Source organism: Temnothorax longispinosus, chromosome 4 (genome assembly GCF_030848805.1).
Source record: "Temnothorax longispinosus isolate EJ_2023e chromosome 4, Tlon_JGU_v1, whole genome shotgun sequence".
NCBI lineage: Eukaryota > Metazoa > Arthropoda > Insecta > Hymenoptera > Formicidae > Temnothorax > Temnothorax longispinosus.
Window position 1 is genome coordinate 16,111,124 of NC_092361.1, and position 20,295 is coordinate 16,131,418.

The 20,295-nt window shown below is 42.4% G+C and overlaps 2 protein-coding genes across 2 annotated transcripts; both read right to left on the reverse strand.

Moving 5' to 3' along the window:
• Positions 1-4,974: 4,974 nt before the first annotated feature.
• Positions 4,975-6,352, reverse strand: Grp (glycine-rich cuticle protein). The gene is made up of 2 exons (XM_071775771.1): positions 5,669-6,352; positions 4,975-5,571 (listed from the first exon to the last, which is right to left on the reverse strand). Exons 1-2 carry the CDS (start codon positions 6,275-6,277, stop codon positions 5,398-5,400), a joined length of 783 nt encoding a protein of 260 aa, XP_071631872.1. The 5' UTR covers positions 6,278-6,352; the 3' UTR covers positions 4,975-5,397.
• Positions 6,353-16,698: 10,346 nt separating this feature from the next.
• Positions 16,699-20,232, reverse strand: Coq5 (ubiquinone biosynthesis protein COQ3, mitochondrial). Its single transcript, XM_071774888.1, has 6 exons — positions 20,012-20,232; positions 19,265-19,611; positions 18,713-19,125; positions 18,428-18,516; positions 18,213-18,336; positions 16,699-17,970 (listed from the first exon to the last, which is right to left on the reverse strand). The coding sequence occupies exons 2-6, from the start codon at positions 19,443-19,445 to the stop codon at positions 17,881-17,883; spliced, it is 897 nt and encodes a 298-aa protein (XP_071630989.1). The 5' UTR covers positions 19,446-19,611; positions 20,012-20,232; the 3' UTR covers positions 16,699-17,880.
• Between the last annotated feature and the right edge of the window lie 63 nt (positions 20,233-20,295).

Consider the following 20,295-nt stretch of genomic DNA (forward strand, 5'->3'; position numbering starts at 1 on the left):
CAATATAACGATCGGTTAATTAATTGCTGTCACAAGAAACACGCGCTTTAAAATACGTCGCGTCGTTACTTTACGGAGAAGGGGAGAAACGAAATGGTAGTTAAAAGATGAAAGCAATTACTGATAAATTTATAATTATTACCTTAATTACACATTAATATATTTAATCGATCGTGAGTATCGTGTAAGTACAAGAATGTATCTGTTAAAACGCGCGCGTGTTTCGTCGAGATGAGCGATGTGTCTTTTTATCCAAAATGCGTTTGTCAGGCTGACGTAACGCGATGTACGACCGGTCGATGTAATCGTATGATAATTCGCTACATTACTAGGGTTAGCATCTCCTTCGATTCGGTCTTGTGCCCCGTGAATACGGCGAAAATGGACGGGACATACCGCGCCGTACCGTGTACTACGTACTAATCTCTCGCTCTCGGCACCTTTCACCGAGCGCGTGTCATCACGGTCCATCATATTCGGGGGAATTGTGTAGCGGCTCCAGGCTCCAGAGAGCCTCGCGCGCTCGCTCGCGAATCCGCGATCTTAACGTACCCTCTCGTCTCGTGAGAGCTGAGAGCTCTACCCGCCGGCTATAATATCGTGTCCCGCACGACGATGCTCCACGTCGCTCGGCACGTAGAGCCCGGCTTTAAACAGTATATACCCCGGTCTTACGTAAGGAATGCACGCGGGAAAAGCCGCGGTTTACTCCCCACCCCACCCCACCCCTGTTCAGACATCGCATAATCGCATTTTTTTCACCGGTGCCTCAAACTATGCCGGTGAATTACCCCCGTAAATGCCGCGCGACTGGTAATTCCGCTTTTCTTACATTCCTTCGTGAAGAAGGAAGCGACACGGGAGGCTTCCAGTGGAATCTCGGGCATACGTGGTCGTCGATTAACCGAGATCGACGGCCGCTTATTAGCGGCTATTACGGCCGCGATATGGATATATAAAAATAATTATTTATCGTACCGGGACTAACGATCGTGCGCAAAAAAATTCCAAGACTAGTATATGAATCATAACGAATGGAAAGGCTTTTGGAATTTTTTAAACTCGAGCTGGGATGGACAACGTAAACGATCTCGGTGAACATCCGTAATAATGGTACCGACTGCTGATTTCGCGCGATAATATGGTGTACCTTTGTCAGGGATCTCGAGAAGATCCTCGACTCATCGCGGACGTTTCCGCAAAGATGAAATTACGCGATCGCGTGGAAGTATCGGGAAACTTGAGACAGTGAAAGTGATCCCTCGACCCCGGCGAATGTACCTCCGATGTTCTAATAAATTAGTTGGATGGTGCTGATCAGGCATTCATTCTCAAACTCGTGGGATAAGATCCACGGGAAGAAATCTCTCGCGTTAAAATTCCTTCCGCATATTATATTGTTTAAGTTTAAACCTTACTATGTTACAATATATTATAATGTATTATAAAAAAAAGATAAATTTTATTGTTGCTTATAGTATTATTTAAACCTGTTTTTTCTATAAAAGTAATGATATAAAACATTGCACTAGTTGGGATTAAAATATTATGTATAATGATATGAAAATTGAATTCTTTCGCGCAGCACATTTCGATCTGCTAGATCCATTAAAGAAATACAGAAGTAAAGAAAATTTAATAAAAAATAAACTTGGCGATGCTATGCAACAATTTTCAAGTGAGATATCTTAATTAACTAAAAAAATATCTGGTTATTAACAATAAATGTTTATAACGGCAATATTTATTTTTTATTAGCATACAGGATAACTTGTAACAACAATTTGGATAACTGTGTAACTGTTTTCGTATTAATTAGTCAATAAAATATTTAGTTACTAACGATAATTTTTATTAATATGTCAGTCAGAATGTTATCTTTGATCGACACTCGATGGAATACATCGTGATCGGTGAGAGATCGTTATCTCATGGGAGATTTAACATTCTTGATGAATAATTGATCGCGAATACGCATCGCTGGCGCTGTAATGTCTTTAATTGAAGTTACGAAATACCTAAATGTAAACCGCGTAATGATATTAAACACATCATTACTCGAACATAACGCGTTAGCGTGAACGTCCTGCCGTGATTTCACGCTCCACCGCGCGTTATTATCGATCTCTTGTTAGAAGCTATTAAGTACCATTCATTTCTACGAGACCCCGTGGCGACTCGGGCAAAGAATTCATTCGGCATCGAGCCCCACTCTTAAAGCCAATTATATCGATGCACCTTATAATCTCTAATTCTCCACGACAGGTGCGTTAACGCGCGGACGATGAAAAAGCTCGACACTAAGGATCATGCGGCCGGTTTAGAAAATGTATTTGTCATACCACCCAGTGGGAGGGGAAAGGATCGCGCTTTCACGCTCGGACCAAGCGTCCCGCGACCGGGATGAGATCACGATCGCGGGAGAGACAATGTCCGAATAACGGCCTCGAATCGGAGTCGTCCGATTTTTGAAGGAGGCCGGTGTCCGACCTTTCGAAAGTGTTTTTTCTCCTCCCTCCCGCCTCCCTGCGTGCCAGCCGGCCTTCTCTCTTCCTCGGTTAGGCTCGAAAAAAAAAGAAGCGATGTTCCCGTGAAAGTTGCCTCCTGGCTACTATATACGAAGTGCCGTCACGCCGCCTCCCTCCCCGGTGATCTCCCCTAACTTACCCCCCGACCTCTTCGCTCCGCTCAACCTCTTACCCTGTCTTCCATCCCATAGCCCTATTTCGCGCACAGAGTTTCTCTCCGACGCCAATTTTCTTCAAAATTATGGCTAACACTTTTTTCGTTACGTTTTTAACGAAGTTCGAGGTTTCCTCGAATCCGGAAAAGTTACTTGAATATTCTATATCGATAGACCATCAGCACAACGAATTCGCGGTAATATAAGTTATAAATTATTCTTTTTTGTGCGACAACTGGGAGCGTAATTTTTCTTTGGAGATTTCTCTGCTCCGGTTCATTCGCACACAGCGCAACGCGGAAAGACACAAAGCGGCTAGAATTCACGAACCGCGCGCATAGGACGCTTGACTTATTCACATCGTGAATTCAAAGCGATTTGAATCGTCGTCCTGTTCCCATCGTTACTCGCGTCACGTGCACGTGAGAGCCCGCGAAAGAGAGAAAGAAAGAGCACGCGTACATATACAGACTGTCGCGCGAGCGTGCCGGCGAGCTTCCCTTTCTTTCTTTTCATCCGTTTTCTCGTCTTCTCTTGCGCGTTAAACTCTCGTGTCAATGAGTAAAGCAGCCTCGCTTTCGCTCGTCGTCTCATCTTTCCCCTCCGGGCAATTTCGAGCAGCGACCAGCTGTTCGGCGCTGTGATGCACGCGACGTACATACGCTTTTCACCCTGCGTGTTTGCCGCACGGTAAACGATAGCCGAGACGACGCATTTTCTCTCCTTTCGATCATCATCTCCTTAAGAAACATGCAGGCACTTCCCTCCGTTAAATTATCTTTAATTTACACTTTCTTCTTTTTTTTAAAGACCTACTAAATTGTAAATAAAATTAAAGCGATGTGTGCAAAACTCTTTCTTCGCTAAAGAAAACAAATATTACGTGTTATAACAAACGTGGCTTAGGAGGCTTTGTTAAATTTGAAAAATTCAAGCAAATAAGAAATTAATACAAACACGTAACGAGCAAGTCGATCATTAAATTCGTATGTTACATTCAGCCTGTAACTCCCAATTTTATTACATTACGTGAAAAATAACAGAAATATATTACGTACGATGTATATATCTATAGAGTATATTTGTTCTCTCCTGTTTCTTTCGTCCAAGACTTTCGTTTGCGAACAGATCTTAATTTCGCGATACGAGAATTTGTGTCGCCTTAATTAATTGAGACTCCCAGCTGTCTCCTCGCATCCTGTTAACACTTTTTAGGAAGACGCGTGCAAATTTCGCGCGTGTCCTATGCATTTCCCATGCGCATTGACGCCTAAAGAAACGCACAAGCATTATTCGCCCAGTCATCGTGGGAAATCCTCCTGCGCTACTTTACGGATTCCATCGGATCTCATCGTTGAGTGTCGAGTATAGCTCGCGAGGATCCTTCGAGAAGCGTTCCGAGAGCGAGAGAAAAAAAAGGAGAAAGATAAAGAAAGAGAGAGACCGAGAGAGACAGAGGTAAGGGAAACGCTTGAACGAAATCTGGCGACGAGCGTCGTTCTCGTCTCTTGATTAGCGGTTGTTTAGAGGAGCAGTGAAAGTTCCTCCGCTCGCGAGAGATGCGCTGCCTTTTTGGAAAGAGATAAAACGCGGCTTCCTCCCGTCTTCTCGCCCTCTCCCGCCCCCTTTCCACCTGCGTTCTCTTCTCTCTTTTTCTCGGCGAGAATTGTTGTCGCTGTCGCGTAACACTCGACGGCGTTCTCATGCGGAAACGCACTGAGAAGGGAAATCGTCGCCACGGGGAATTAACCCCGTGGCCCACCTGTCCGATGAAACCGGGACCAAGCTGGAGTTCGGCGTCTCCCTCTTTTCCCTCCTCTCCCCGAGTATTCCCTAAAATGTCAGTTGTGATACTCTCATACAAAATACGATTATGTGCGTGCGAGTGTATTATAAAGCCACGCACCGAGTATAATCGGGATTAAAGCGCCTCGTTGGCACACACCAATTGTCGTGAAATTAATCGTCCATAAAAATGGTGTCGCGAATTTCTAGAGGGAGAAAAAAAGCCGCGCGCGCGATCGGTTTGGGTCCTTTTCTAATTTGCAATTTTTTCCGAATTTTACTTTGTAATCCCGTTTGGAAAATTGACGAAATTTTTGACGAATTTGTCTATTGTCTTTTTCGTTCGAAAAAAGCAACCTTGGCAGATTCAGAAATGAAGGAAATTCCACTGAATCGGTTAGAATGTTATTAGAATCGATTCGAGTTGGAAAGGTGTACAATAAGTTGAGAGGCGTAGACATATTTTTTTTTATGTAAAAATACATAAAAAAGCTTTATTTCGCCACCGTTTTCTTGCAAAAAATAAGTATAAAAAACATCTCTCCTTTGCTCTAGTCGTCGTAAACATCATCATCATCATCGTCATCATCATCATCATCATCATCATCATTGTTATTGTCGTCATCATTATCATGGTAGTCGTCGTTGTGATCGATATCATCATCATTCTCCTCATTATCGCCATCGTCATCATCGTCGTCGTCGTCATCATCGTATTCAACATCGTCATCATCATCGCCGTCTTCAACTTCGTTATCGTCGTCGTCTTCTTCTCTCGGCGATCGCGCATACAACACAGCGATACGTCAATACGGCAAGTATCATCGTCGCTGATCATGTTAGAGGTATGTGAGCGGTGTGTGCGTGATGTGTGTCGGTGAACGGGGGGGTAGGACGGAGGGGCCGCGACGGGGGTAGCGGTGAATTGACTAGTATGGCCCGGATCCACCACTGGGTGCCCCGTAACTCGTGCTGGGTCCGCTCGGTCCGGTGCCACCGATTCCGCCGCCGATTCCGCCGCCGTGACCGCCGCCGATACCGCCGCCGCCGATACCACCGCCGAAACCGCCGCCGCCGCCGCCGCCGCCACCGGTAACTTCCTTCTGTTGATGCGAAGAAAAAAGAAAATTAAATGATTGGAAGATTGGTTTAGAATTTTCGCTTTTTGTTTACGTCACGCCTCGAGCTTCTTTCCCTTACCTGCGTCTTGTATTTGATAAAGTAGACTTCCGGTTTGCTGGGCTGAGTGGGCGTGATGGTGGGCAGGCTGATCTCGGGTGCCTCTTCGGGTTTCTTGACCAGCACGTAGATGAGCGTTTTCTGCTCGTCCTGTTGCGGCAGCGCGGGGATCACCGGAGCGGTCGGGGTTGGCGGAGTGGGCGCCTTGATGAAGATGATCTTGTAGTGCTTCTGCGCCGGACCCTGCGGCGCGATCGGCCTGATCACTCTTTCTTCGGGAGCCTCCGGGGGTGGTACGTGAACGTAGATGTGTTTCTGAATGAGCGCGCCACCGCCGAATCCACCACCGAATCCAGCTCCGCCACCTGCGCCGAACTGTTGGATACCACCACCGCCAACCCCGCCGCCGAGGCCACCTCCTCCGCCGAATCCGCCGAATGCACCGCCGCCGCCGAATCCACCGCCACCGCCACCACCTTCGAATAAAGCGCCGACCCCTCCGCCGCCTCCTCCGAGGGATATCCCTCCGCCGCCTCCTCCGCCGCCTCCGCCGAATCCACCGCCGCCGCCGGGAGCACCGTAGCTACTGCTAGGCTGGCTGTAGGAGTATCCGGCTTCCGGCCGCGCCATCGCCGTCGCGGCGAGCGCCAGAATCTATGATTGCAAATTGATTCAATTTTACTTTCCCGATGTTTAGATGTCAAAATAGATAATAGAGATTTTCGCCTGATGTTCGAGCATTGTCTCGTGGTTTTTCTTTAAGGATATTTTAATATGTTTATGTTTGGTTATAATTTTAATACAATGTATCCCTCGTTATTCCACTTTCTCTTTCTATTCTTATTGTAATTTATTATATATATTAAGCAAAAACTATGCTACTGTTAAATATACAGCTCATAAATAAGTCAAGATGAATTCGTTAAAATCTCTCAATATTTCTCACATAAAAGAGATATACACGTGCGAAAATATATTATTATTTACTTGGTGTACATTAATATAAACAGTTCCCACGCGTTCTTAATTGATAAATATGTAATAGATATAGATCTCTCTTGAAGACAATGTAAATGCTTTGAAATATGTCAAGTGAAATAATCCTCGGTATTCTTCTGCTCGTTCTTAAACTTCGGCAAACGAAGCAGTAAACGTATATCTAGAGAATAAGCGGTAAAACGTTTCCGGAAGTGCACGGCGGTGGATTTACGAGCACGTGGAACTCATCCTTTTGTTTCAGCCACCGGTTCGCGCTTAGCGTTCCACGGTGTTGTTAGTAGTTAGTATTACGTAAACCCGGGAGAGAATCCCGATACTTAAGTTCTTTTCTTCCTATTTTCTCTCTCTCTCTCTCTCTCTCTCTCTCTCTCTTTTAAATCGCGCGAACGGAACTAGAGAAGTGGCACAATCACTGAACCGGTTCTCGGGTTAGTCACTATCACGGAGTACATTGACACCGCACACAATACTCCCTGTGCACCTTCCCCTCTCTTTTACTTTCTCCCGCGTTCTCCGCGCCTCCCGCCCTCGGATGGAACCCCTCGTTCTCGGTCGTGAACGAACGACGAATTCTCTCCTTGTCTCTCTCTCACGGACTTATCATCATCCTCCGAGAAATCTCCCGTACGCGCGAGAAGAAAGTCAGAGAGAAGGATCCGAATGAAAAAAAAAAAAAAAAAGAAAAGAAAAGAAACAGCGAGGACGGGAGGAAGAGGAAGAAGGAACGAGAGGGAGAGGAGAGGAGGGGAGGAGGAGGAGGAGACGAGAAATCGGGGAAATGAGAAATCGTCGTGGACGGGCTACTCACCACGAATGCCCTCATGGTTGCTGCTGTTCCTTGATTTGAGGACTGATGCTTCGCGGATGTCTTGTAGCCCCCTTTTATACGGGCCAGGCATGGGGGCCCCACTCGATGCCTCGACCCATCACCTATGAGATGCGACGGGAGCACTATTGCAAATCTCTCTCTCTCTTTCTCTCTCTTTCTCTCTTTCGGGGTTCTTACCTCTTCTTGCGATACAGAGAGCCCGTACTGCTCAAATTTGTCTCTCTGTACTTTCGGTTGAAAAATCAACCATTCGATCCGGATAGGATCGGTTGCGTCCATCCGTGACACACATGCGTCAGGTAGTGTTAATTCAATGACGAATGAACGTGAGAAATGGGCCGTACGACATCTTGTATCACGAATATCGCGAGAATTTATCTAGTTTGTTTATACGCGATACCGTAATAACAGGATTATTTTGTTAACACAACGGTCTTTCAACGAAATGATCTTATCACTGCTGATCAAGCTCAGATAGTTCTTATTAATTTTGATGGCTGCGTGATGTTCTCGTACATAAATTTAGATAAAAATTAAGTATTTTTTGCGTTACATTATTCCTAATAAAGAACGATAAAATGCTGCGATAAAATATTAAAAAATTCGTGTATAAATTTCGTTGACTTTTATTGACTCATCGAATGTCACATTTTATGAAGTTGTTAATGGCGAACTTTTTAATGATATCGCGCAATCATTACATTCCTTATTACAAGGCTCTTACGAAGAGACACAATAATGTCGCGGGTACTTGAAGAAAGATTGTAATGCAGGCATTATTCCACCCGCAAATTATGCTGCGGTTTGCCATACAAGTTTCAGTCCATTTCCTGCAGTCACCTGCAACTTCCTATATAAGTCGATGTCCGCCCACGAAAACGCCGCTTTCTTTAATACCAAATTTTTTTCACGGCCAGGTAAATTGTCGATTAATTGTCGTCGAGCTGAAGCCGGGAACGCTAATACTGGAACGGAACTCCACACAGAGAGAATTTTCTCTTAGAATTTATCCTGAAAATCATGGTATTTGTGTGGGACGACATGTATTATACGAAGAATTTTATGCGAGCTATTCTGATTAATATATCTACCGTAAGAAAAAATATTAATATCTATCTATTACAATAAAATGTAAAATATGTTTGATTAATTTTACTGAAATATATAGTAAAATTTCAATAATTTTTCAAAAATTACCAATTTGCTTGGTAATTTTTATTAAGTTGTTTGTAAAATGTTTTGTATATTTCAAAAATTTTTCGGTTGCCAAGTTGTCCCAAGTTTGTAGTGAATTTAACGGTAACATATGACGAAAAATTCTCTCCGTGCAGATATTTTTATTGCCGCGATTCTTTTCGTACCTCGTGCACGTACACGTGTTCGGGTAAGCAGATGACGAGGGTACACACGGTATAATGACACGCAACAATACGAAATAGGCGAATAATGCGAGCGTGGATCTTGCGCAGGGTAGTTAAATCTTACACTTAAATGCAGCTACGCATTTCGGAAAATGTGAGTGAGAGCCGAGGGCAGGCTGAATCGCGCGAGAACCTCTGTTTTGTATGACTCGTGGATTTGTAGAGCGATGATGATAACTGATATAATGCTCGCCGGCCTATTCAGGCCCGTGGGAAAAATTGAAATTGAGTTTTACGGCGGTGCGTAGGCCCATTATCGTGCGTATCGCATGTTTAAAAAGCGTGATTTTCGCGCTTTTGTAGAAAGCGTAACTGGTAACGTCCGACAGCCGCTTGTGGCATCTCCACGAGACGCTCGACTGAACAAATTTTGCTCTATTACGTCATATTGAGATGTGCTACTTGAAAAATATTTATGCAATACTCTAATTCATAAATGCTGCGATATATATGAAAATCTTCGGGCTTAATGCGAACTCTGTTTCGTAAGAGCTTATAAAAACGTTGCTATCGATGAAGAGGTCAATCTTTCCTCGTAAAAATCTATAATTGGAATTTAAAATAATGAGCCTGAATTTATTTTCCTCGTTTTTATTTATTTATTTATTTATTATGATCGATTTCGATCGAACAATTAAGCGACGAGAATCCATCCAATGTCATTTTCGTCAATTTTCGAGGCTTCTGTCACACGTAGAAATCTGCATAAACGTTTATCTCGTTTTTTTTCTCCTAACTGAGATGCGGACGTTTCACGATTGACTAAGGACTTAATTCGCGGTAACCGAATGCTTTCCGCCACTGGTGGTTGAAACAATGGAATTGGCTGCTTCCGCGATCCGCCGAGAAACGGGCAGGAAGAGAAAATAACTTAAAAAATTTCGATTGCAACTTCCTCGGAAATGCCTTACGTTCATGCATACCGCATAACAACGAGAAAAGCAGAAGGACCGAGAAAGAAAGGGGAAGTGAGAAGATCGGTGAACCGAAACTCGTTTTTTTTCACCGATATATCGTCGCTATTAATGCGGAGAAAATTAGCATAGAGGATCCTACGAGCACGTGCTGACTTAATTTTGCAATGATGCGCGATGCTCTTGCCGCGATACAAGAAAAGTAGATCACGAGCGGAACGAGTTCTCCAATTCGGACGCGGCACGACCATCGGTCGACGAAAAGTCAGCCTTGCTAAGTGACGGTATCCTCTCACGTTCGAGGTCCATCTTTCCTGCCTCCCCCTTCCCCTCCTCGCAGTTAACATAGATATAGACGAAGAGAGGCTACGGTTTCGATGAACGATTCAAGAATGACATAATAACGAAACTGACACAGGCCTCCGCGCAGGTCCTACTCTTCTTCTGGCAGCCTCGACACGTAAACGCTGTATCATTCGGCTCTTCATTTCAACGACTGTTTCAGTCAAACAAAAATAGGATAAAAATTCGAGAAAGTTTAGTCGCACGCGTTGTGGGATTCCACGATTTTATCTTGTTTTTGTAAACACGATTAATAATCGTTAAAATTAATTATGTCTACAGTTCGCATACTTATGTAATAAAATAATATAATTAAAAAACTGAGAGAGAGAGAGAGAGAGAGAGAGAGAGAAGCAGAAAAAACGTCAACTTAAAATAATGACCAAGCGGGAGAGATTTTGGTCATAAAAGGCACACTCGCTACACGAATTTCTCTCGGAGAATCCTTCTTACGATATAATCAACATGATAGATCGCGGTAAAAGCAAATGTGTTTTTCGTTTGATAGATAAATATTTCGGGGAATGTTAGAGCTCACACGGTGACAAGTCGCAAAAATTATCGTCGGCCTTCATTGCGAAACTGAAAGTCTTCGTTGCCCGCAAGGAAGCTTTTGCCTTCCTTGCGGGAGAAAGAGAGAGAGAGAAAGAGAGAAAGAAAGGGACCTCGAAATCCATTTGACCCGAATATTCGACTCGACGTACATACATACGGAGACGCATCAGCTTCTCGTTTTCTTCTTCGTTTCCCGGTCGAGGAGGAATTAAACTTTCCCGGCGAAGGAAGCGACGGCGGGAATCTTCCTTCCTCTGTCGCGTTCTCCTCCTTTCCACTGCCTGAGCGTGGATTCAACGGGATCTAGATCGTTATCGATCGCACACCGGATTCTCCGATCGGCGGCGGCCATTGAGGACGAGGACGAGCACGAGCACGCGAGAGAGAGTCGTGCCGACACAGCTTACCGTGTACCACGATTCCCCTTGGAGAGAAGAACCGACGCAAATTGCTCATAGAATTTGGTTGCCAGACGATACATTTTTTAAACTGACACTAGAAACTGACGCTCGTTCCAGTTATGTAAACTGTTAAATATTAAAGGGTGAAATTTGAACCAATTATCTTGAGTTAAATGACATTTTGTTATTTTTAACTATTATGTATGTCAGAATTTATTATTTTAACACAAAATAGTATTATTTTAACCCCATTAGTTCAATTAAATTAACATTGTTTTAGTTAAATAGCATCATATTGAGTAGGAGCAGTGGCGACTTATAAGAATGATTAAAAATGACTCAGTTGAGTATAATTTAACACTACGAATTTAACAGTGTATTCTAAGATACTAATAAAACAAACTAACAAACTAACAATAAGTTAAATAGATATATAATGAAATCAACTCGTCCTCTTTATCGCCGAGTTTTAAAATGTTACAACCTTACCGAATGCAACTAATTTATCATTAAAAGGACGCTCTTAAACGGTAGCATTGTAAACCTTTATGCGTTCCGTTGCACAAATACCCGCTACACAAAAAATTCATATCGTCCCGAAAAAAAGAAATATCACCGGCCTAGAGAGTGTCCCAACTCCTTCCCATAAAGCGTCGTAGCGCGTAATGTAAACGTAACGTAATTTGCGTCACGTACATTACGGGCAGATTAGACGTCACGCTCGTCGCGAATGTGGAATACCGTGAATAGTGCCTCCTTTTCCGTGACCGTTGTGCAACACACGTGTGTGTATATGCATGTAACGCAACTCTGCGCTAGCCATTATGCGTAAGTATCTTAGAGTATAATGATAATGATAGGATACGTCCTCGTAAATTTTACGCTCCCTCGAGGCAAAACGCTAAACCGTCGGAGCACATACACCTACGAGGCAGTGAAATCCCTCGAGATCTTCGAGATCGTGGCGAATAACGCGTATTCGTATGTCGGTACGTCGCGCGCAGAGGAGTCGACTTTGCGTAACGGATCTGCCTTCGAATATGAATACCGCACCATAACGGACCATTCGATAGGTACCGATAGTTTCCTCATTGAGAGCACTGGACAATCGGCGGGAAAAATTTTTTCTTCTCCCCCTCACGCGTCCAGCGTGTCCGGAGATCACCGGGTATAAATTAACGTTGCGCAATATTTATTGCAAGACGTAATCGAGCGAGAAGCTGTAAGAAACCGAATGTGTAAGACTCGGGCTCGTTAGAAGGTGAAGCGAAATAGGAATTCGCTCGATCTGATGGCCGCGATATGCCGCGGCCGAAGGTGCGGCGAAGAAGCTGGACCCGTTACGCGAAATATATTACAGCGAGAGAGAGATGCCCTCGAAAACGCGGCGTGGCGCTCGGCAAATGAGTTACATGCAAATAACGTTTCGCGAGCGATTCAATTCGTGACGGAACATCCCGACACGCTGGACACCCCGCCGCCAGTCTTTCCCACCCCGTTAGATAATTTCGCAACGCGAGCAATTTGCGCCGAGCGCTGCGTCAGATTGAGCATCGATTTTTCGCAGCATCTAGATATTCTGATATTCAATAGTTATAAAAAATACGCAGCATTTTTAATAATTATAAAAAAATACTTTATATATATATATATGGAGAGGTAAAAGCCATAGTGGCTTTTAAAATATTGACTCGTGTGCACAGATGCAATTTATATATTGTACAGATTGCATCTATGCACACGAATCAATTATATTTCAAAAAATTTGACTTACACCACTATATGGCTTTTATCCCTCCATATATATACAGTATATTTTTTAGCAAAAATCTAGATGCTATACATATTTATATATTAAGATGTTCAAAGTGCTTTATATGCGGCGATCCGTGCGTGGGCCTCTCGAGGACAACCAGAACAAATCTCTCCTATTCACTGACCCGGGAAGGAAGACCTTTCTACCTTCGAGCGCTGTGGCATATCTCGGGACGTCCGGTTAAATCGCGCGGGGTACTCGAGATACGATTTTCCCGTTCACCTCGGGCCTTACGCGGCTTAATTACATGCCCCTTCGCTCTTGCTCTCGGCTACGTTAACTGCCCAGTAAGAGCGCAGCGAGGACGCCCGTTCTTCCTCCGCTGTACTCCTATCTCCGTCTCCTCATCTGTCGCATCTCTTTCACCGTACAAATTCCATATTGACGCCGATCACACCCGGAGTGGTCGTACTCATTGCCGTAATTGCGAGGATATTTTAATTAGATCACTTAATTTGTCGAAAAGCAGTAGATGTATCAGAGATGCGGTAAGAGTAAATAAAATTTAAAAGAAACTTGCGTTGTTGAAATCAATAAATTAAAAGTTATTAAATATGGTAAGTTATTAAAATAAATAAATTAAAAATAAAAATTATTAAAGCAGGGAGCAAATTATTCGTTATAATGCTCATTACAATGAGATCATTACAATTTATTCCATGCTTTAATATATTTTTTTTAATTTATTGATTTTAATAACTTAATGTATTTAATAATTTTTTTTTCTAATTTATTGATTTATTGACTCTTTGGGATATTGAATTATAATTTTAAATTACGCAAAAGGGATACAGTTAGTGTTATGTTGTAAGCTACAGGATTAAACGCGACGCGATCGCCGATACTGACACGTGTATTCCATAAGGCGGCGCGTAAAGTCTCCTCTTTCGTGTTCTCTCGATCGGCTCATTCGATTTGTCGGTCTGGCATGGTATTTCCGCGGGGATAATCGCGTTATAATTGTAATGCCACGGGAGAAGAAGCGCTACGCAGACCACAGACTTGCCCGAGTGCCAAGTTATCCTTATCTAACACTTTCTCTCCTTTCCAATACTGTCGTCAGAGTATCCGAACGTCGTCTCCGAGGCGCTCATCTCTCGTCGGGTATTAAGGTAAAATCGTCTATGCGAATTTTCGGTTAAACCAACACACAGGTCAATTGCGTAACGCGCGCATCTCTCTCTCTCTCTCTCTCGAGTCTATAATCGCGTGATTCCTTATTTATTACTGTACTATATCAAAGAACTCTACATACCAGATAATTTTATGATGACTCTCTCTCTCTTTCTCTTTCTCTCGCTCATTCTGTATAGGATCTTACGAAATTTTTACTGAGAAAAAATATAAGGAGAAAGAGAGAGTCGTTATAAAAATGATTATAAATTGATTTACGTGGAAATTAGATATAATATTGCGTCATCAAGCTGCGATACTCGTTCTCGTAAGCACGAGAGGTCTATAACATTGATCTATAGATCCGCCGATGATTTCGTCTGGATAATGTTAACTCTATACGCCGAAGAGTTTCTTTCCGTCGAGATTACTCGCCCGATATTGCCCGTTCTCCGTTCTCTAAAACTTTTGCAAGCTCGGAGAAATGGAAGCACGTTAATTCCATCTCCTGGGAACACGATATAGCGGCTCACCGGGGACTCACCGTGTTACTCTCGATTAATCGGCGCAATCATCGCGTAATTCTCACGTTTGCTGATGTAATCTGGAACGGCCGACGCGACGCGATTCGTCCTTTAAATGGGCGGAGTAATTGGCGCACCGGCTTCTTGCTCCATATCTATCATCGCCCACGTCATAATTCTCCCGAGGTAACGGTTAACCCTTTCGCTCTTCCATTTTTGCTGCGTTGTTAAATATATATTGTATAAGATATTTAACTATACGAGGATAAGTTCCACGTGGTTCTCGTTGTGTGAGAATGATATTCATTAAACGTTACGAAATTTTGGTGTTTTATTTTATTTCTTTACAACATATATTATAGATGACGGTAAAATTGATCGAGAGGATTAATCTCAATCTTTATATTAATCTCGTATTAATCGCATATTAATCTCGTGCCCATAAAATTCTGTCGAAGACTTAACTCCAGAATTAAAATGATTCTACCAATACACAATAATTGATAACAATGGAGATTGGGTATCAGAGTGCTTGATGATCTTTCAAATTGAGTAAAAAATCTTTTTTTATTTTAAGACAATAATATAAGAATAATGATCCACGATGCTCCTGCACGACAAGCTATAAATTCTTACTTTAATTTATTTAACATGTTAAGAAAATGAGCGTTTGCTCGCTCAAGTCGCTCATAAATCCGATAGCAATGATTATCAATTAGACGGACCATCGTACGATGGGGTATCGTGAGAAACGGCGTGTTGTATAATAGCGCTGCACCGATCCTCGCTAACAGACGGATATAAACCGTAGGCCCGAGCGGCGGCGGCGGCGGCGGCGGCGCGGCGCCGGCGGCGGGGCGTTATATACTTTCCAGGAAGTATCCAAGGCGGAAGGGGTACGTGGTCACCGGGGTCAGGAAAATCGATACGTGCGCAAGAAGCTGCATCACGATTCTGCATCTCCGTTCTTCGGTATAACCGACACACCGCGCGATTTCTTCCGGTAAGAAATATCTCTCCCAATTCATCACCTGGCGAGTTAGACCTCTGTTTGCATTAGGTTTCCGGTATGAAGGATAATTTATTTTTTGGGGGAGGGAAGGGGAACAAATTATGCAATATACTTAATGACATTTCGTATAGCACATTCGTAGCCCGACGTCCAACAAATCTTCTTAATCCAGCTATAATATAAATAATTTATAAAGAGATACTCTCAAATGCGCGCGCTGAAGAAATGCGTATGAGCATCTCGAAAAGCGCAAATCACGCCGACGAAGTTAGAAAATCGGCGTGCAGCCGTGAAACTCCCACGCCGACAAAGGTAGAAAACCGCCGGGTCTAAGAAAAGAAGAAAAAAAAAGAGAGGAATCTCCCGCGGGGGTGACATAACGTATTGTGAACGCCGATCGAAGGCGAAATCGTCTCGGCGGCGCCAGTAACACCGGGAAGTGAGGAGAAGATGCGTCAATAATAGACAAAACCGGCGGAGTACTGAAAAGCTGTGGGAACGCGCGGTGCCAAGCATCATCGGCGGTGGTAGGAATGTCTCTATGGCCGAAGAAAGTTAAGAATTTTCACCTCCTAGAGAAAGCACACCGCATGACGCATGTAGATATTACGCCACGTATAGAATGAATTTCCCCCCTCGCCTCGACGGCCTTCGATCCCGTCGTCGTCGTCGTCGTCTTCGCCGTTGTCGTCAGCACAATACATCTTCTCTCAATGGGTCGTGTCTTATCGTCGCGTTGAAGCTTCCTTCTTACTGCCTTCCGTTTTCTTCCTTTTTGTATAATAATAATAATAATAATAATAATAATTTTATTGCATAAGATCCCAGCTAGCAGAAGCTTCTAAGACATCTTAAAAACGCTTAAAAGACGTCTAACGTCTGAAAAATTATGTCGTCTTTCAAACGTCTTTAAGACGTCTCTTAGAACTTTCTGCCAGGTAGGATTAATTTATGATAATTATAAAGAGCTCGAATATATATATATATATATATATATATATATATATATAAAGAAAATGTAAGGATAAAACTACTGATAAAAAAGTTATTGCTACGATGCCTTTCTGTAATAAAATGAGATGATCGAAGCGAAAGGTGGATAGATTGTAAAATAAAAACGCGGCGAACAGAATAAAAAAATTTCCCTTATTTCTCTCTCACATCCATTAATACTATTTTCGAATTATCGTTCCAATATAACAGATTCATATGAAAATTGTGGTATTGCTGGTGCACTATGCAAATTCACGATGTTTTTCGAAGAAAGCACCCGCGTCTCTCAACGTTCTTCATCCAATCAACATTCCAATATGTATATATGTTCTGCGGCTCAGCTGTGCGCGCGGAGGAGATAGTTGTCATTCACTCTTACAGCACTAATACAACTTGTAATTAAGTCGGTTAATTAAGTCAGTTAATTAATATCATTTATACTTGAAAAATTCATGACCCAAATAGCATTTTCGTTTAGGCTTAATTCGGAGATGCGAGCAGGCATAAATGGCAAGCTCTGAAAAACTGTGAGATTTTTCCAAGACAAGTACTAAACGATAACTAATTAAAGAGGAAGCAATCTCGATAATTGTTAAAATCGTTTTCGGTTTTATGCGTATAACTCTGTCAGAATTTTCGCTTGTACCTCTTCGCATCCTCCAGATCCACGAAATTACGAAAGAGCGATCCGCGGAAGCGTCCCGCGCAGCAATGCGTAGTAGCGTAAATCGCGATAGGCACCGTCGGTCGCATCACCTCGTGTTCGAGGCACCCAGGAGTCGCACGATTCTTACGCAATACGGTGGATTGCAGGCGTAAAGCGATTACGCAGTAGGCAAGCAAATTTCACACTCGGACAGGTGGCCGAAATGTACAATAGCATAGAGAAATGAGTTCCTAACCGGTATTTCTGCGATACCGCGAAGAAATTTCGCGCGAAATGTAGAAAACAACTGTTGATAGAGTAAACTGACGAGACATCGTATGCGTATTACAATCAAAATGACGATAAATCAATCACGAAATTGTAACAATAATCGCGTAATATATTTACGCAACATGATTTATTTTTTACAATATGATCGTATACTTAATAATACTAATAATCGTATACTTAATAATACTAGAAACAGTATTTGATTACTAATAGAAATATACAATTTTTCTGAAAAAGACAAAGTTTTATCATATTTTACTTGTACTTTAATATTGCCGTAATTGCCGCAGCTGTCATAATTTATGGTTTGGTGGTGTTGTATTATAGGTGTAAGGCATTTTTGTCTCAAAAAATTCTTTGGTCTAAAGATATCTTGCTTATAGTTTAAATCCCGAATGAATAGCGACCATACCGAACGTAAGATTTTGATAAGTCACATTTCTGAATCCTGCGAATTCGATCATGTTCTGAAAATATAACAAAGAATATGAAGAGCAAGTATAACTAAAAACCGCAAACTACATTAGCAAGTTGTTAAGTATAATAGTAAAATAGGCATAATAAAGGAGAGCTTAATGATTAAAATAAAAATAGAATTAAAATGAAACTCCAGAAAGTTCTAAAAAAATCTCTCCTTACAACTCGTTATCGCAGTTTATGTGTGTACGTATAAGAAAAAATAAAATAAATATAAAGAAGTATTCTTTACCTTAAAATCCTCTTGTTTTGGAAATCTTCTTATGCTCTCTACAAGATATCGATAAGGTTTCCACTGCCCTGCGATTAGTTGTCCCATCACAGGTATTATTTGAAAGGAATATTGATCGTACAACCTGAAACAGACACCAAATAAATTTTTCTACAGATTGGTTCATGTACAATTATCTTTTTATAAGTTTTCTATAATTTAAAGGCAATATATACCATTGTAAAGGTTTATTTTCGATATGACTAAATTCTAGGCATAAAAATCTCCCTCCCGGCTGTAATACTCTGTATGCCTCGGACAACACCTGTGTAAAAATAAACATAGATATATGTAACACACAACATAGATATGTTTAATATAAATTTAATATTCAGATGTTAAGACCTTTAGCTTAAAATGTGTAGCAGATATTCTTTAAAGATTAATAAATATAAATTTCATATACTTTAGTATCTTCATACAATGAATGACTGATTGAGCGATAAACTCATTACAAGCACCTTGTCAATACGCGTCACATTCCTTACACCAAACCCTATGGTATAAGCGGAGAAAGAATCATCCGGGAAGGAAAGCTTCTCCGCATCTTCTTGCTTCCACGTGATATCGCAATTACCGTCCTGCGATAAACCTAGTCTACTCGCCCGTTTCTTCCCAACGTCTAGCATATGTTGATTTATATCACACACCGTTACGTGGCTACGCACATTGTGCGGATTTGGCGTGTTCCTCAGAAAATTAATATACCGAAACGTAATGTCGCCCGTGCCACCGGCAGAGTCCAGGAGACGGGTGCCGTGCGTAGGTCCTAATTCTTGCATAAACATATCTTTCCAGATGCGATGGATACCCAGACTCATCGTGTCGTTCATCAAGTCATAAGAATTGGCGACATTTTCAAATACGGTATACACTGCAAGAAATATTCAACATTAAGTGGCCGTTGTACATCCAAGATTTCAACAAGCTGCAAATGTTTGTGATCTCGTCCGCTTGACAGCTGCCAATCTTTCACGGAAAGAAGAGAGGAACAAGAACAATAGAATCTTTACCTTCCTTTCCTTTCTCGCTCTCCTTAACCGTCTGAAAACCGAAGTGCGTCGACCTCTCATCGTCCTCCGATGGTGTCCTCGCCTCTTTCGAGTAACCGCGTCCAGCTGCAGCGGCTTTTAGACATCTGTCTAGTATCCGACCTTCCTTAATGATGTTCGCGCAAAGATTTTTACAAGCCATCGTACCAAACCACGTGTAGACGATCAGGTAAACAGTGCCGTATGATCACATGGAGATCACATATGATACTTGACACGTTGACACTGGTCTGTTCGTTTCACGTGCACTTCCCGCACTCGGGATTGTCTCTCTTCCTTCCTCCGACGTCGCAGTGCAAGATATCCATCTCGTTTCAGACGTAGACAGCGTCGCAAGGTGCAAATCAGTGCAAATACAACAAACAAATCTCAATGGTCGTCGCGTGTTATCAATAGGGGTACTCAAATAAGTTTAACGGTTTGACAGGTTATGTCGGGTTAAAGTCGAGAAAAGTTAATTTTTAAACTTTAGGCACGCTACTCTTTAAGGTTATGCAAAATAAATAAGTGATTCATTAACCTATCACATTAATCTTTGGGTTAAAAGTTTAAAAATTAACTTTTTACCCGACTTTAACCCGACATAACCTGTCAAACCATTAAACTCTAACTTATTTGAGTACCCCTAATGTTATCAGAAAAACACGGATAGATTGTGTCAATTGGCTGTCGAATGGAGCACGTCCCAGGGTCTGAAAACTTTTTCACCTGATAATCAATCGTGTCTGGTTATTGCAGGAGCACTGCAGTTAGTTGCTGTCGGCAGGCGACGGTTGTGCGGTTGATAAGCAGCAGTCCAACGTCGATGGACCCGGTAAATTGGAGTGAACAACAGGATGCTCGGCTTTGTTCTGCCCAATGTCCAGAGAGTCGTCTTGTCCAGTCCGGCGGTGCGTTCCTGGCTGCCTTTACGAATGCCACGGTAAATATCGATATTTACAATACCGCTTCTGCGCTGTACTTCGATCCCCCCGTGCGAACACACTGTTGAG

Excerpts from the sequence above, each read along its gene's own strand:
- Grp (XM_071775771.1), bottom strand. The coding sequence starts at position 6,277 with ATGGCGCGGCCGGAAGCCGGATACTCCTACAGCCAGCCTAGCAGTAGC. Across the intron at positions 5,572-5,668 it reads TTATCAAATACAAGACGCAG|AAGGAAGTTACCGGTGGCGG; the intron begins GTAAGGGAAAGA and ends TCGCATCAACAG.
- Coq5 (XM_071774888.1), bottom strand. The coding sequence starts at position 19,445 with ATGGCTTGTAAAAATCTTTGCGCGAACATCATTAAGGAAGGTCGGATA. Across the intron at positions 18,517-18,712 it reads ATGTGACGCGTATTGACAAG|GTGTTGTCCGAGGCATACAG; the intron begins GTGCTTGTAATG and ends ATTTTTACACAG. Across the intron at positions 18,337-18,427 it reads GAAAATAAACCTTTACAATG|GTTGTACGATCAATATTCCT; the intron begins GTATATATTGCC and ends TGTCTGTTTCAG.